We start from the raw sequence: 18,337 nt of genomic DNA on the forward strand, positions 1-18,337 counted from the left end.
GAGCCACGGATAGCAATGTTAAAAATAGCAACGGTCTCCACCCAAACAAAAAATGGACACGTATGCGTTTGCGGTGACACGTTTTCAAAACCTGAACAGAAGGTCTGGATTTGCTGCTTTTTCATGCAACGCATATGGATCCTGATACACGCAGGAGTAGTGGCAGGCAATAGGAAAAAAATGGATCCCCCTCTACACAGGCAGATTTGGAAACAGAAACGGATCAGTTTTCTGTGTCCCAGCCTGGGGAGAGAGTGGGGGCCACCGTGCCGGAGGGTGATAGCGATCGGCGGGACGCCCCCCCCCCCCCCCCCCCCCTCAGCTGGGTCCCCCGTCCCTGCTCCCCCTCCAGCTAGTTTCAATAATTTAAAATTAATCTAATCAAATGTAGCAAGCGGGGAACTTAATTCCTTACATCACGCCGCTGCCACATCACTTCCTGTAATGTCGTCCAATGAACAACAGGGGGTGGCATTACCAGAATTGACGTGGCAGTGGTGGGACGCAAGGTAGTAAGTTCCCAGCCACTTGTTACATTTGATTAGATTCATCTTATATTTAAATTATTATTGAAACTAGCTGGAGGGGGAGCAGCAACAGGGGACCCAGGTGAGTGAACACGACCCCCCTCCCTGCTGCCACCCCCGTCCTGCCCGCTACCCCCTCCATCCGTTTTTTGGCCCCAAAAAACACAAACGGATCAAAAACTTATGCTGCAAAAGGGTAGCATGGATCCATTTGTGTTCTGTTGCATATCTTTTAGAGCTGAGAGGAAGTTCTGAGTTCAGGTCCGCATTAAAGCAGTATTATCACCATAAAAATCACATTTCAACAGCAACTGGTCAGAGTGTATTAAGTCAGTGTTTCTCAAAATTTTATTGGTATGTACCCCTTTTAAAACCCTGTACTGACCAAGAACCCCCTGCCATAGTAAACATTATCTCAAGTACCCCTTGACAAATATATTTTTAATCATAGTACATAATAATTGGTTGTAAACAATTTCCAATCATTTACTGTTGCTTTTAATTAGCTAAAATACTAATTTGGTGTTGTTTATATAGGATTTATCATTTTCTAAAACTCTAAATTTGTTATACTTGGTTAATTATATCAAGCCAAAGTACCCCCTGGAACCATCAGAAGTACCCCCTGGGGTACGCGTACCGCATGTGGAGAACCTAGGTATTAAGTGATAAAGATGCTAATCCTGTATTCAAAACTTGCAAAACTTTTTCTTCTGTTATGGTTTGTAGTTATCACATACTTTAGGAGCACTGGCCCTAGTGCCAAACAGTTGAATGCTGGGAGTTCTTTTTATCTATAATATATTCCTCCTCTTTCATTTATTTCCCTGCCTAGCTGCTTATCAGAAACACCATCTGATTACTTGTGTTTACAAGCAAGGCTGGGGTGACTCAGTGATTGGATGTGTAAATAAAAAGACAGTGCAGTTGTTAGTATAAACCTCAGTGGGAGTGTCTGAAGACTCTAGGAGGAGGGCAGCTAATGAATACACAATGAGCAAGAGAAGGGAGGGGGAAAACAAGAGTCAGGGAGGATATGATGTCAGCATTAGCTTGACAAGATGGCCACTGCCTAGAATAGGATTTTCTGCTTTTCTTTTATAAAATTCGCAGAAATCATTACGTGGATAGCACAATACATCTGTTATGTAAGTAGAAGTAGTAGTCCTAGCTTTGAGTCCTATGGGAGAAAAGCGCTTTACAAATGTTATTGTATTATAGTATTTATCTACATATGCTTTTTATTTCTAAGTTAGCATGGGTGTCGCTTGTTCTTTAACAGGTTAATTAAACATAGAATCTGTAGCTTTTCCTCACACAAGACGTGGTTACCATTAACACAAACTATAGTCTACTAAACTGCTTACCAATCGAATGTGCCCTCACTTCTCAGCTCTTGGGGACAAGATCCTCTGCCCATGTTGTGTCAAACTGTTGTAAATTGTCAGCTTATTATATATGTTACGGCCAGAACCCGAAGTGTGGCCACTTCTAGTTCTGGCCAGCCACTTCGGGTTCTGGCCGGCCAATGTGCGAAGTGGCCGCAGCGCAGCGGCCAATGTTAGGAATGGAATGTTTCCTTTGATTATTAATGTAGTTTTCCGGCCGTCTCTGGCCGCAAATGTAGCAAAACAGTTAGTTCATTTAATTAAATGAAGCTGGCGGCAATGTAGAAGGATGAAGCCGCCCGGCTTCTGCTCTGCCTCCTCTCCTCCGCCCCTGCCTCTCTCTCCTCCCCGATACTGGCAGCGGGGGACATGCGTGTCCCCTCCAGAGTCGTTCGTCGCGGCAGGCAATCCTGTCGTTCGTCCCTGCAGAGCGGGTGCCGGCAGAAGCAATGTCTGCAGCCTCCCCGCTCTGCTTTCCTGCCGCCACAAACGACTCTCAGGGACACGCATGTCCCTGCCGGCTGCCCGAAGAAGAGAGAGAGAGAGAGAGAGAGAGGCGGGGGCGGAGGAGAGGAGGCGGAGCCGCCAGTTTCATTTAATTAAATGAACTAACTGTTTTGCTACATTTGCCCCCGAGGTCCAATCAGGGCGATCCTCTCATAGGAGATCTAGGGACAACCAAGCGACAGGGCTGTCCCCAGTACAGTGCTGCAGTAGATTGCAGAGCTGTACAACATAAACAGACGTTTCTTTTGTATGCAGTCTGCCAGCGATGATCACTGCTGGCAGACTGTTGACGGAGCTCTGCTCCATCACTCAAGCAGGGATGCGGGCGCAATCCCCACTAATCTCCTCCCCAGGACTTGACACCCTTTGGTGTTAGGCAGTCCTGGGGGAGCCACTCTGAGGCCGCCAATCTGCATTAAGCGGTCGAAGAGTAGTTAAAGCTTGAGGCCCTTTTTACAGTGGTCAGTTGCATTGCAGAATAATTCTACATGTCAACTGGCTGCCCATACAATTCTATTGGCCTGTTTACATTGCTGCATTGTAACTGATCGTGTTATTACCACTCACTGCATGCAGACTTTGCATTAAAGTTTATGTCCAGGCTAAATTGAAGTTCACATTCATAACGTATGCATTATGCAACTGACCAATGTGAACCTAGGCTTAAAGGACACCCAAAGTGAGAGGGATATGAAAGCTGCCAAATCTCCTTGTAAACAATGCCAGTTGTCTGGCAGCCCTGTTGATCTCACTTGTGGGAGTGCCACATTTGCAGCATGCCATATTAGATTCTTATTAGCCATTGGGATCGTGTAATTTACATCTGGTTGGTTCAAATGTTCTTTTGCTTCCTTGGTGTCCTAATTGCATTGTCCACAGGATTAGCAGACAGTGCTTTTTGCAACTTGGCCTGATGAAGGGCCTTTTGTGCCCGAAACAAGCGTGTCGTTGCCTCTCTCTAAATTTGCATTAAGTCTACAATAAAGTTCATGTCTGTGCTGTAAATTCTGTATTGGAAATATCCACAAGGAACCGCTGACAGTTTTTATTACCTTCTTCTATTTGTGTGTCAATAAAGTTTGATATTTTTTGCATCGAAAAGTTCCTGTACGAATTTCTTCTTTTTATGGTCCTTTCTATACATGTGAAGTCTTGAAAGGGTTAAGTGGATGACCGTAAAAAGGATCAAAAGTTTTCTTTTGTTTCCTGTTTTTGTAAAAAGATTATACTCCCAAATATATAAAAAAACAGCCCTGTTGATCTGGCATATGTAGTGTCCCTGGAACAAGCATTTGGCTCATCCAGTAAAACCTAGTCAGTTGAGTCAGAGTACCTGATCTGTCTATAGTGCTGTGACAGCGCTCCTCTTCTTTTCTACAATTTAAACATAGAAAAAACAATCGCACATAGTGCATTACTGTGAATCACAAAGTACAGTTCCCCACACGTGCATAAGTGCTCAATTGTGCATCACTCGTGGTCTCTACAGCCCCTCCACACTAGCAGCTCACCAGATTGACACCACCTCACAGTCCAGGTGGGTCTAGCGCTTAGCCTATAGAGCGGCCAACTCCAATGACACTTCCACGATAGTTTAGTTCACAATTGGATGATCCATATTTAATGACAAGTTCCACATGAAAAACATATAAGAACACACATAGCATAAAACCGTTGGGCTAAAAGTTATGGCCTGCGCAATATCAGCGCACTCACTTGTGTAGGAAGATAACAGGCATTTCAGGCATTGCAGCCTAGCAATAAAGCTTCTCTGCTGGCGGTGTCGGCGTCCCGAACTTCCCCGCTCCTCGTGGCAGCCTGTCTCCTGACCTTCCAGATCCCAGTGACGTCAACGCTCCTGGTCACGCCCGACGCGTTTCGTCCAATGGACTCATCAGGGGCTGACGTCACTAGGGCGCTGACGTCTTTTATACTGAGGGCTAGCTCTATTGTGTAGTCTATGGGCGTGACCAGGAGCGTTGACGTCACTGGGATCTGGAAGGTCAGGAGACAGGCTGCCACGAGGAGCGGGGAAGTTCGGGACGCCGACACCGCCAGCAGAGAAGCTTTATTGCTAGGCTGCAATGCCTGAAATGCCTGTTATCTTCCTACACAAGTGAGTGCGCTGATATTGCGCAGGCCATAACTTTTAGCCCAACGGTTTTATGCTATGTGTGTTCTTATATGTTTTTCATGTGGAACTTGTCATTAAATATGGATCATCCAATTGTGAACTAAACTATCGTGGAAGTGTCATTGGAGTTGGCCGCTCTATAGGCTAAGCGCTAGACCCACCTGGACTGTGAGGTGGTGTCAATCTGGTGAGCTGCTAGTGTGGAGGGGCTGTAGAGACCACGAGTGATGCACAATTGAGCACTTATGCACGTGTGGGGAACTGTACTTTGTGATTCACAGTAATGCACTATGTGCGATTGTTTTTTCTATGTTTAAATTGTAGAAAAGAAGAGGAGGAGCGCTGTCACAGCACTATAGACTGATATTCAAGGACTTGTGATAGCGAACACTCGATTGAAGCATATGCTATTGCACCCGTTTGTACTTTGGCAGGCGCAGTTTGTGTTTATTATAGATAAAAGAGTACCTGATCTGCTGCATGCTTGTTCAGGGTCTATGGCTAAAAGTATTAGAGACCAGGGCTGTGAAGTCGGTACAAAAAAATCGTCCAACTCCGACTCCTCATTTTACTAAACCACCGACCCAGGTACCCAAAATGGCTCAGACTCTGACTCCTTAGTCTAATACTTACCAGGACTGTGGATTTGTAACAAAAATCATCCGACTCCCCAGTTTACGAAACCACAGACTCCAGCTCCAGGCACCCAAATTTGCTCCGCCTCCAATTCCCTGTTAGCGACACAGGATCAGGGGGACAGCCAGGCAACTGGTATTGTTTAAATGGAAATAAATATAGCAACTTCCATATAACTCGGGTTCCCTTTAAAGAGACCCTGAAGCCTCTTAAAAATCTTTTTTTATTAAACAATCTTGTTTAATACATTAGCCCTACCTAAACCGCCGCATTCCCGCGGCTGTAAACTATCTAAAACCCCCCTAAAGAGCCCTCCCTCTCCCCCGCAAAGTCCACGACTTTCTTGGTCGTGGATTTTGCTGCTCGCGTTAGCTTCCGTGTGAGGCAGGGCTATGAGCCACAGCCCTGCCTCACACGCGTCTGTCAGCGGCGGATCCCCGCCTCTCCCCCGCCCCTCTCAGCAAAGGAAGACTGAGAGGGGCGGGGGAGAGGCGGCTGACAGACACGTGTGAAGCAGGGCTGCGGCTCATAGCCCTGCACGGATCGCCCCGCGGGGAGTTAGGGGAGATTTAGATAGTTTACAGCCGGGGGAATGCGGCGATCTAGGTAGGATTAAGGTATTAAACAGGATTGTTTTAAAAATCTTTTTTTTTTTTTAGAGGCTTCAGAGTATCTTTAAAGGAAACCGAGGATAAAAAAAAAAAAAAAAAAAAAAAAACACTACTTACCTGGGGCTTCCGCCAGCTCCTGGCAGGCGATCAGCTCTGAGGGTCTCCTCCAATGCAGATGCCGACCTCGCCAAGTTGGCATCTTCTGCCCCTGCCTGAGTGCGTGGTCACACTCCCGGTAGCAATGAGCGTTCTGCTCAGGTGCAGTAGTTCTGCGTCTGCACAGATCTCTCCAGACCACGTGAGTGCCGCATTCTCGCAGAAGTTGCCGATGTGGAAAAGTTGGCATCTGCAACGGAGGGGACCACGGAGCTGCGGCTAGGGACAGATCGGCTGCCAGGGGCTGGAGGAAGTCCCAGGTAAGTAGATTCCCCCCGGACCTTTCCTTTAAAGCAGTGCTGGATGACTCCTTCCGCATTACACAATAGCAGTGTTGCTCTACATGCACAGAGCACACTTCCCCTGCAGAATGTTGACTGTGGCCACAATACCAGTACGTTTAAGCAACTGGAAGTGCTGCCTTTTCTCAATAACCCTTGCTCTAACAGAGAACTTCTACCTACAGTAGCATGAAAGTATGTGAACCCTTTGGAATGATATGGATTTCTGCACAAATTGGTCATAAAATGTGATCTGATCTAAGTCACAACAATAGTCAATCACAGCCTGCTGAAACTAATACCACACAAATCAAAAACATGGAAACATTTTAATTAACACACCATGTAAACATTCACAGTGCAGGTGGAAAAAGTATATGAAGCCTTGGATTTACTAATTGGTTAAACCTCCTTTGGCAGCAATAACGTCAAACGTTTCCTGTAGTTGCAGATCAGACGTGCACAACGGTCAGGAGTCTCTTGACCATTCCTCTTTACAGAATCGTTTCAGTTCAGAAATATTCTTGGAATGACTGGCGTAAATCGCTTTCTTGAGGTCATGCCACAACATCTAAATCGGGTTCAGGTCAGGACTGACAGGGCCACTCCAGAAGGATTATGGTCTTCTGTTTAAGCCACTATGTTGTTGATTTACTTCTATGCTTTGGGTTGTTGTCCTGTTGCAACACCCATCTTCAGCTGAGCTTCAGCTGGTGGACAGATGGCCTTAAGTTCTCCTGCAAAATGTCTTGATAAACTTTGGAATTCATTTTTCCTTTGATAATAGCAATCCATGCAGACCCAGACAAGCAGCCCCCACCACCATACTTCACAGCTGGGTTGAGGTTTAGATGTTGGTGTGCTGTGCATCTTTTTCTCCACACATACTGTTGCGTTTCTTCCAAACAACTCAACGTTGTTTTCATTTGTCCACAGAATATTTTGCCATTTCTGCTGTGGAACATCCAGGTGCTCTTTTGCAAACTTTGAACGTGCAGCAATTTTTTGAGAACAGCAGTGGCTTCCTCTGTGGTTCCTCCCATGAACTCCATTCTTGTTTAGTGTTTTACGTATCGTAGATTCGCCAACATGGTTGTTAGCATATGCCAGAGACTTTTGTAAGTCATTAGCTGACACTCTAGGATTCTTCTTCACCTCATTGAGCATCTTGCGCGGTGCTCTTGCAGTTATCTGTACAGGACGGCCACTCCTAGTGAGAGTAGCAGCAGTGCTGAACTTTCTACATTTATAGACAATTTGTCTTACCATGGACTGATGACCTGCAAAGGCTTTTGGAGATACTTTTATAACCCTTTCCAGCATTATGCAAGTCAACAATTCTTAATTGTAGGTCTTCTGAGAGCTTTTTTGTGCGAGGCATCATTCACATCAGGCAATGCTTCTAGGGAAAAGCAAACTCAAAACTGGTGCATTTTTCATAGGGCAGGGCAGCTGTAACAAACAGCTACAATCTCATCTCATAGATTGGACTCCAGAAGTTGACACCTCATTCCCATTATCTCTTGGAGAGGTCATTAGTCTAGTGGTTCACATTTTTTCCACCTGCACTGTGAATGTTTACATGGTGTGTTCAATAATAACATGTAAATTATTTGTAAGGTATACGTTTACGCAGACAGTAATTGTCTATTATTGTTACTTAGATGGAGATCAGATCATATTTTATGGCCAATTTGTGCAGAAAACCATATAATTCCAAAGAGTTCACATACTTTTTCATGCTACTGTACAACTACATTTTATTGACTGTAGTAGTATAAAGGTTTAGCATGCAATGCATTTGTGCCCCCCTTACATTCATAATAAACAGGACAACTGCAGAAAAAATTGTCACCTTAATCCTACAAAACATTTATTGACTAGGCACACAGAGCGAAAAAAAAAATCTAGAGCATAAAAACAAAGCAACACAAATAGCAGCAAAAGGACATAATGAACAAGCCACTGCCTTGAAATAGCAGCAAAAGGACATAATGAATAAGCCACTGCCTTGTCCTAGTAAATACATTTCTCATGACAGTTGATTAATGGAAATCAGTGTCACAGTTCTAATCACAGATCCTTCCATCTGGGCTCCAGGTGCTCTGATAGGTAGTGCAGTATATTCAGAAGCTTGAGCATCTCTGAACCACATAATGGAAAGTGATATGTGATATTTGTGCAAATGTTTTCTTCAAAGAAAGCTTTAAAGAGTCTGAAGCCAGATTAAAAATGGCTTTTAAGCTTATATTCAGCAGGGGCATGTTTGCCCCTGCTAAAACGCAGCTATCCCACGGCATAACAAGGGGTCTTTACCCCCCCAAATCCCCCCCTGCAAAATCCACAACCAACTTGGTCTTGGATTTTGCTGCCCCTGTGTGCTTCCGTGTGAGGCAGAGCTATGAGCTGCAGCCCTGCCTCACACGCGTCTGTCAGCGGCGAATCTCCGCCTCTCCCCCGCCCCTCTCAGCGAAGGCAGACTTAAAGGGGCGGGGGAGAGGCGGAGCGCCGCGGCTGACAGACGCCTGTGAGGCAGGGCTGCAGCTCATAGCCCTGCCTCACACGGAAGCGCTCCCCGGAGGTAGCAGGGGGGGATTTGGGGGGGGTAAAGACCCCTCGTTATGTGCGGGATAGTGGCGTTTTAGCAGAGGCAAACATGCCCCTGCTGAATAGAAGCTTAAAAGCCATTTTTAATCTGACTTCAGACGCTCTTTAAACAAGGTTTCTTGTTAGGAGGGTAAATAAGATTTCATGATTTATTTTTGTTTCTTGAATGTGATTTCAACAAGCCAGCACCTGTATTTACAGAGCATTGGATGTACTGTATAGTGAACCCTGTATGTACTACCTATCATTTTTTGCCCTGCAGTATATTCTGCCCTGGTAACAATATGTAATGATCAGCTAACTTACAGGTCACAGAGACACAAAGCTCCAATGCAGGAGCATTAGATGGTCAATGAAATGCAAGTAAGTTTGCCTAAAATTCAAATTTCATGTGAATTGTATGAAGCTGGAAACTGGACTAATAAAAAATAGGCCGGTAGTTATTCTAATTGGTTGAATTTCAAGCTCCATATAAAATTTACATGAAATTAATTTTTGAGATGAACTTATTCGCATCTCTATCCTGCATCCTACCAGTATACCAGGGACTCTGCATAGGAGCTGCAGGAGCTAGGAAAAGAATCTGAGGGTGGAATAAAGATTTACTGAGAGTATAAGAGCTTCAGGACAGGCGTTGTGATCTGCAACAGAGGTGATCAATTAAATGACAATATATAGGAGTTGATACAAGCTCTATGCAAATGAATGCAGCTTGTAAGCTGATCAATAAGACGTAGATAGTCTGATTCCAAGCAGTATAAAACTTGCATACGATGAGAAAAAAAAGGTTTGTATTACCTTGAAATTATTACAGTGTATCTTATGAGCCATCTCTATTCTGCAAAGAAAGCAGAACATAAGCTATGTGCAATCATAATATGACACAAAAGCTACAAGTAAACACGTAGCTGACCTCTGAAATCACATTATAGAAGCAAAATCACTAATACAATACATTTATCATCAGGAACGGGTTTGACGCCTAGTACACACCATGCAATTTCCAGTCAGATAGGTCAAATCGATTATTCCCAACAGGGCCGATCTGAATTTTGATCGTCATTCTGATTGAACCTGTTGGAAATAAACATTTGACCCATCTGACGAGAAATTGCATGATGTGTACCAGGCATTAGAGTTACTTGTGCAAAACGCTTTAAAAGCAGATATCCTATAATTAAAAAAGTCTACAAATGGAACACATCCAATGACTTAAAACATTATTTCCACATGACAAAGTGATTTCATTTCTCGCAATAATGAAGCCAAGTACTGATTTATGAAACAAGAGGTTTGTTTAGCTTGACTGCAACTCACACACAGACATGAAGATATGTAGTTGCATACTGTGCAAGACTCTTCACAGGGAAAAGGGTTTAGCTATCTCATCACATCTGGGCAAGGCAAAGAAATAGTTAACTGTGCATAATATATAGTTTCTTCCTATCCCCTGTCCTAGTCCATCATCATTTTTTATAATTGTAAATAACAGGAGTCGGTTTTGAAATGCAGCCAAACTAGAGCAAGATATCCAATTTCACAATTCTTGGTTTAATCCATCATATGTGCAAAACCAAACATTATACCTTCACTACTAAAGGTGCCCAACAGGGATGAAACTGCAACCAGCCAAAGTAGAAAGAGCGTTTGTAAATGCAGACCAGGGCGAGGGGGCAACTCATCCTGGTTGCAGCACTCCATGTTCCTCTACATGCTCCTGATACTTCCTCCTTCACAGCTGTTTGGAGAAGTATCAGGAAGATGTAGAGGAGGGTGTGGCGCACTGTAGGGTGTGTGAATTCCTCTTCTGCCCCCCCCCCCCCCCCCCCGGGATTCCTTAATTATGTAGCGCAACAGTTTTGCTCTTGAAAGCACATCCCTAGTGCACACTAATGATACAGTCTTGATTGTACACTTTTACCAAATCTTTGTAGTAGAAGGATAAACTGAGTACACATTTTGATTAGATTCTTTAGGTAGTCCCTATATTCCATAGAAGTGGTAAGCTTGTAAAATCTCACCACTTATACTGTATGTAATATGAAGGAGTACCTTATAGGACCACTCTCGAATTAAATATTTACATTTAAAATACATGTGTACAAAGAAGTACATTTCTCCCAGATTAATGCATTAGAAATTACTTTTCTCTTATGTTCCTGTTTATTGTAAACAGTGAAAATCAGATATGACAGGCTTTGGACTAATCCATCTCCTCATGGGGGATTCTCAGGTCATTTTCACAAGCACTTACTGAATGACAGTTGCTAAGTCCAACTGCCAAAATACTGTGCATGAATAGGCAGGCTGGCTGACATCTTTGTTTAGATGCTTTATAGGGACTGCTTTTGTACAGAACAAAGGCGGTACCGAGAATCCACCATGAGAAGATGGACTAGTCCAAAACCCCAAAAAGTCAGATGTGTCAGACTTATGTCTACTGTAAGTGACAGCAAAATAAGAGAAAGAATTTGTGCATTTTAATCTGGGAGAAATTTACTTCTTATAAGTATGTGTACACACGTTTTAAATCTTACAATTTCTCAAGATAGTGGTCCTTCATATAAATTTGGCAACATTGTACAATCAAGATTGTATCATTGATTGGCACTTTAAATCCTGGTACACACTTTCAATTATGTTTGGCCAATCACTGACCAATTTTACCGCCTCCATGTAGTATGAACACTGAGCAAATTGTGTAGGTAAACTCTCATACGACATGAAGGTGGTAAAATTGGTCAGCGATTGACCAATTATAATTGAAAGTGTGTACAAGGCTTTAAGAGTTGAGCTTAATATTTGACAGAATGATACTTTTATATATCTATTGGAAATTTAACTAGTGGGTGTGAAGCAAAACTTTGCATCTGGTTAATCAGAGTTGCTAATCAATTGACCAAGCAGCTAGTTACATAATAAAAAAGCTGATTAGCCCCATGCAAAGTTCCAGTTCAGCATTTCTAATTACATTTTTTTTTTTTTTTTTTTAAACACAAAAGTTTAATTTAATCTTAAACGGAACTTTAGTCTGCAAAATATCTTCTGCTTACTACTGCAAATTTCCAGCATCACTGTCTTAGTAATAGCCATACCTAGTAACAGTTCCCAATTCACCTACTGCTATTTCCACAGTGTCATTAAAAAAATAGATTATAGGCCAGTTACATAGAGGTTCTGCTTGTCATACACAGATCAATAAGAGCCCGATAGAGCAAGGATTGATCCCCCCCCCCCCATCCAAAATCCAATCAGGTAGAGGTGACTGACTTATTCTACCACTGTGATCACATTTCACCAGAGACATAAACAATGCAATAAACAGTGGCCCTCAATGTCTTCCAGACAGACTTACTAGCATGCCTGACCACCCTTTGAATCACTGTCAAAAACCGATCTAGCATTTTGATGCATTCCGACAGACTTCCTGCCCAGTCCAGAAAATATATGCATGTAGGGCAGAGGTGGGCCAAGGCTCAATGGGGCCACTGATTTTTTGGGGGGAAATTCAGGGGGGTTAGCATCAATCAGGCCCCTGGTCTCTCTCCAGAACCACAGGAACCTGTCTAAGTTGCCTTGTGGATAATCAGGCTCTGATGTAGGGTTAAACTCTGTTTGCCATCATCTTCTTCATCGATTTTTTTTTTTTTTTTTTTAATAAAAGCAAGTTAGGCTTGGCCCATATAGTCCAGCACATTAAGCGCAGGAGGAGATGCCATTCAAACAAGTGCTGTGTAGAGTGGCCTGCACAGAGTCCACGGGGCCATAGAGGGTATCCTCACAGTGACAGCAGCAGTCCAGGTTATCCTCCATACAGTCACAGTCCTGTAGGACAGGTGCTCCCTCTGGTCCTGACTCCAGTTGGGTCGGGTCGGATTGCTTCAGCAGGCCGAGTCTCTGCAGGAGCTGCTCGGCATCTGGTCTGTCCTCTGGCCGGGCAGCCCAGCATTTCTCCACTATGTCCCTGGCGGCTCTGCCCTCCTCCGTGCTGCTGAACACCTGGCCGATCTCGGGCCGCAGGTCATGGGCCACCACCGCATAGAGGACGCACTGGCGGTCCCCGGTGTAGGGCAGCTCCCGGGTCACCATCTGCCACAGAGTGACGGCGAAGGAGTAGATGTCAGCCTTGGTGGTGACGGGGTGTCCGCGCAGCAGCTCGGGGGCCCGGTGGGTGTAGGTTCCCCCCAGGTGACGGAGCTGGCTGCAGCACGCCTCCTCCTCGCACAGCCGCTGCGAGCAGCCGAAGTCCCCGATCTTGCACAAGTCCCCCGGGGCCAGCAGCACATTAGCCGGCTTCAGGTCCAGGTGCACCACGCCGCCCCGGTGCAGGAAGCGCAGCCCGGCCGCCACGTGTCCCGCATAGCGCAGGCAGGCGGCTCTCCCCAGCGGCGGCCCGGAGCCGTAGATGCGGCGGTGCAGCGTGCAGCTCCCGGCGTACTCCATGATGATGGTGCCGGGGCTGCCGGGATCCCCCGGGCACGAGGCGCTGGCGGCCAGCACGCGGACCACGTGCGGGTGACACAGGCGGGCGGCGTTCAGCTCGGCCCAGAAGCTCTGCCGGGACGCCAGGCGGTTCTTGCTGCAGCGCTTCACCTTCTTCAGCGCCACCGTCTGCCCGCGGTACGTCGCCCGGTACACGGAGCCGAAGCCCCCCGAGCCCAGCGGCTCCTGCAGCCGCACCTGCTCCCAGTCAATGCTGCACCAGGCCAGGCGGGGAGGGAGTCTGGAGCCGGGCGTGCGGCGGAGGCTGCCGGGGTCCCCGCCGGGCTTGTTGTGGCTGAGCTCCAGCGGGCTGCTGCACGGGCGCAGGTCTATGGAGGGGGAGAGATCCCGGGGCAGGAAGCGCTCTACGGGAATGGGAGACGGCATGATGCTTCCAATACACTGCGAGCTGCGCTACTACTAGAGGGGGAGGGACCCTCACATGTCTATATGTATACACGTGGGCCTGCCTGCTGCTGCTCACTGACAGCTCCCCCCCTGCAATACGTACTGCTGCTCACTGACAGCCCTCCCCCCCCCCCCCATTACATACTGCACCTCACTGACAGCTGTCCCCTGCATTTCATACTGCTGCTCACTGTCAGATCTACCCCCTGCAATACATACAACTGCTCACTGACAGCTCCCCCCTGCATCTTACTGACAGATCTCCAACTGCATTACATACTGCTGCTCACTGACAGCTCTCTCTCTTCCCCCCCCCCTGCAATACGTACTGCTGCTCACTGACAGCCCTTCCCCCCTGCAATACGTACTGCTGCTCACTGACAGCCCCAGCCGGCAATACCTACTGCTACTCACTGACAGCCCCCCCAATACCTACTGCTGCTTATTGACAGCCCCCCCCCATTACATACTGCACCTCACTGACAGCTGTCCCCTGCATTTCATACTGCTGCTCACTGACAGATATACCCCCTGCAATACATACAACTGCTCACTGACAGCTCCCCCCTGCACCTTACTGACAGATCTCCCACTGCATTACATACTGCTGCTCACTGACAGATCTACCCCCTACTACTAGAGGGGGAGGGACCCTCACATTTCTATATGTATACACGTGGGCCTGCCTGCTGCTGCTCACTGACAGCTTCCCCCCCCCCCCTGCAATACGTACTGCTGCTCACTGACAGCCCTCCCCCCCTGCAATACGTACTGCTGCTCACTGACAGCTCCCCCCTGCATCTTACTGACAGATCTCCTTCTGCATTACATACTGCTGCTCACTGACAGCTCCCCCTGCATCTTACTGACAGATCTCCCACTGCATTACATACTGCTGCTCACTGACAGCTCGCCCCTGCATCTTACTGAAAGATCTCCTTCTGCATTACATACTGCTGCTCACTGACAGCTCGCCCTGCATCTTACTGACAGATCTCCAACTGCATTACATACTGCTGCTCACTGACAGCTCCCCCCTGCATCTTACTGACAGATCTCCTTCTGCATTACATACTGCTGCTCACTGACAGCTCCCCCCTGCATCTTACTGACAGATCTCCCACTGCATTACATACTGCTGCTCACTGACAGCTCGCCCCTGCATCTTACTGACAGATCTCCCCATGCACCTCACTGACAGATCTCCCCCTGCACCTCACTGACAGATCTCCCCCTGCACCTCACTGACAGATCTACCCCAGCACCTCACTGACAGATCTCCCCCTGCACCTCACTGACAGATCTACCCCTGCACCTCACTGACAGATCTCCCCCTGCACCTCACTGACAGATCTACCCCAGCGCCTCACTGACAGATCTCCCCCTGCACCTCACTGACAGATCTCCCCCTGCACCTCACTGACATATCTACCCCAGCGCCTCACTGACAGATCTCCCCCTCCTGCACCTCACTGACAGATCTACCCCAGCACCTCACTGACAGATCTACCCCTGCAACTCACTGACAGATCTACCCCTGCAACTCACTGACAGATCTACCCCTGCACCTCACTGACAGATCTACCCCTGCACCCCACTGACAGATCTCCCCCTGCACCTCACTGACAGATCTCCCCCAGCGCCTCACTGACAGATCTACCCCTGCACCTCACTGACAGATCTACCCCTGCACCTCACTGACAGATCTACCCCAGCGCCTCACTGACAGACCTCCCCCTGCACCTCACTGACAGATCTCCCCCTGCACCTCACTGACAGATCTCCCCCTGCACCTCACTGACAGATCTCCCCCTGCACCTCACTGACAGATCTCCCCCTGCACCTCACTGACAGATCTCCCCTTGCACCTCACTGACAGATCTCCCCCTGCACCTCACTGACAGATCTACCCCAGCGCCTCACTGACAGATCTCCCCCTGCACCTCACTGACAGATCTACCCCTGCACCTCACTGACAGATCTCCCCCTGCACCTCACTGACAGATCTACCCCAGCGCCTCACTGACATATCTCCCCCTGCACCTCACTGACAGATCTCCCCCTGCACCTCACTGACATATCTACCCCAGCGCCTCACTGACAGATCTCCCCCTCCTGCACCTCACTGACAGATCTACCCCAGCACCTCACTGACAGATCTACCCCTACAACTCACTGACAGATCTACCCCTGCACCTCACTGACAGATCTACCCCTGCACCCCACTGACAGATCTCCCCCTGCACCTCACTGACAGATCTCCCCCAGCGCCTCACTGACAGATCTACCCTTGCACCTCACTGACAGATCTACCCCTGCACCTCACTGACAGATCTACCCCAGCGCCTCACTGACAGACCTCCCCCTGCACCTCACTGACAGATCTCCCCCTGCACCTCACTGACAGATCTCCCCCTGCACCTCACTGACAGATCTACCCCAGCACCTCACTGACAGATCTACCCCAGCGCCTCACTGACAGATCTACCCCAGCACCTCATTTACAGATCTCCCCCAGCGCCTCACTGACAGATCTACCCCTGCACCTCACTGACAGATCTACCCCTGCACCTCACTGACAGATCTACCCCAGCGCCTCACTGACAGACCTCCCCCTGCACCTCACTGACAGATCTCCCCCTGCACCTCACTGACAGATCTCCCCCTGCACCTCACTGACAGATCTCCCCCTGCACCTCACTGACAGATCTACCCCAGCGCCTCACTGACAGATCTCCCCTTGCACCTCACTGACAGATCTCCCCCTGCACCTCACTGACAGATCTACCCCTGCACCTCACTGACAGATCTACCCCTGCACCTCACTGACAGATCTACCCCAGCGCCTCACTGACAGATCTACCCCTGCACCTCACTGACAGATCTACCCCAGCGCCTCACTGACAGATCTACCCCAGCACCTCATTTACAGATCTCCCTATGCACCTCACTGACAGATCTACCCCAGCGCCTCACTGACAGCTTCCCCCCTCCTGCACTTCACTGTCATCTCCCTTGCAGTACATACTGCTCCTTACTGACAGCCCCCTCCCTCTGCACCTCATTGACCGATCTCCCCATGCATTACATACTTCTGCTCACTGACAGCTCCCCCCCCCCCTGCACCTCACTAACAGCTCCCCCCCCCCCCCCCCGCACCTCACTAACATTTCTCTCCCTGCATTACATACAGCTCCTTACTAACAATCCCCCCCCCCCCCCAACATACACACTTTGTTGACTGTTCTCCCCCCTGCATCTTACTGACAGATCTCCCACTGCATTACATACTGCTGCTCACTGACAGCTCCCCCCCCCCTGAATTACATACTGCTGCTCACTGACAGCTCCCCCCTGCACCTCACTGACAGATCTCCCACTGCATTACATACTGCTCCTCACTGACTGCTCCCCCCCACACACACATCACTGACAGATCCTCCCTGCATTACATACTGCTGCTAACTGATAGCTCCCCCCTGTACCTCATTGAAAGCTCTCACCTGTATTACATACTGATAGCTCCCCCTGCACCTCACTGACAGCTTCCCCCCCTTCTGCACCTCACTGACATCTCCCCTGCATTACATACTGCTCCTTACTGACAGCCCTCTCCCCCTGCATTACATACTTCTGCTCACTGACAGCTTCCCCCCTGCACCTTGCTGACAGGTCTTCTTTTGCATTACATACTGCTGCTCACTGACAACTTCCCCCCTGCATTATATACTGCCACTCACTGGCAACTCCCCCCAACTTACATACTGCTGCTCTCTGACAGCTCCCCCTGCATTACATACTGCTGCTCTCTGACAGCTCCCCCTGCATTACACACCGCTGCTCACTGACAGCTCCCCCTGCATTACATACCGCTGCTCACTGACAGCTCCCCCTGCATTACATAATGCTGCTCACTGACAGTTCCCCCTGCATTACACACCGCTGCTCACTGACCACTCCCCCTGCATTACATACTGCTGCTCACTGACAGCTCCCCCTGCATCACATACTGCTGCTGCTCTGACAGCTCCCTCTGCATTACATACTGCTACTCACTGACAGCTCCCCCTGCATTACATATTGCGGCTCACTGACAGCTCCCCCTGCATTACATACTGCTGCTCACTGACAGCACCCCCCTGCATTACATACTGCTGCTCTCTGACAGCTCCCCCTGCATTACATACTGCTGCTCACTGACAGCTTCCCCCTGCATTACATGCTGCTGCTCACTGACCCACCTGCATTACATACTGCTGCTCACTGACAGCTCCTCTCTGCATTTACATACTGCTGCTCACTGACAGCTACCGTCTGCATTACATACTGCTACTCACTGACAGCTCCCCCTGCATTACATATTGCGGCTCACTGACAGCTCCCCCTGCATTACATACTGCTGCTCACTGACAGCACACCCCCCCTGCATTACATACTGCTGCTCACTGACAGCTCCCCCTGCATTACATGCTGCTGCTCACTGACCCACCTGCATTACATACTGCTGCTCACTGACAGCTCCTCTCTGCATTTACATACTGCTGCTCACTGACAGCTACCGTCTGCATTACATACTGCTGCTCACTGACAGCTCCTCGCT

General features: G+C 48.1%; 2 protein-coding genes across 2 annotated transcripts in view; both read right to left on the reverse strand.

Moving 5' to 3' along the window:
* RPS20 (ribosomal protein S20) overlaps positions 1 to 18,337 on the reverse strand; it is a 168,709-nt gene that overhangs the window by 87,392 nt on the left and 62,980 nt on the right. The gene's annotated exons all lie outside the window — the stretch shown is intronic.
* Positions 10,676 to 13,735, reverse strand: MOS (MOS proto-oncogene, serine/threonine kinase). The gene has a single exon (XM_068234778.1). The coding sequence runs from the start codon at positions 13,714 to 13,716 to the stop codon at positions 12,544 to 12,546; it is 1,173 nt and encodes a 390-aa protein (XP_068090879.1). The 5' UTR covers positions 13,717 to 13,735; the 3' UTR covers positions 10,676 to 12,543.

Source organism: Hyperolius riggenbachi, chromosome 5 (genome assembly GCF_040937935.1).
Source record: "Hyperolius riggenbachi isolate aHypRig1 chromosome 5, aHypRig1.pri, whole genome shotgun sequence".
NCBI classification, from domain to species: Eukaryota; Metazoa; Chordata; class Amphibia; order Anura; family Hyperoliidae; genus Hyperolius; species Hyperolius riggenbachi.

Excerpts from the sequence above, each read along its gene's own strand:
- MOS (XM_068234778.1), bottom strand. The coding sequence starts at position 13,716 with ATGCCGTCTCCCATTCCCGTAGAGCGCTTCCTGCCCCGGGATCTCTCC.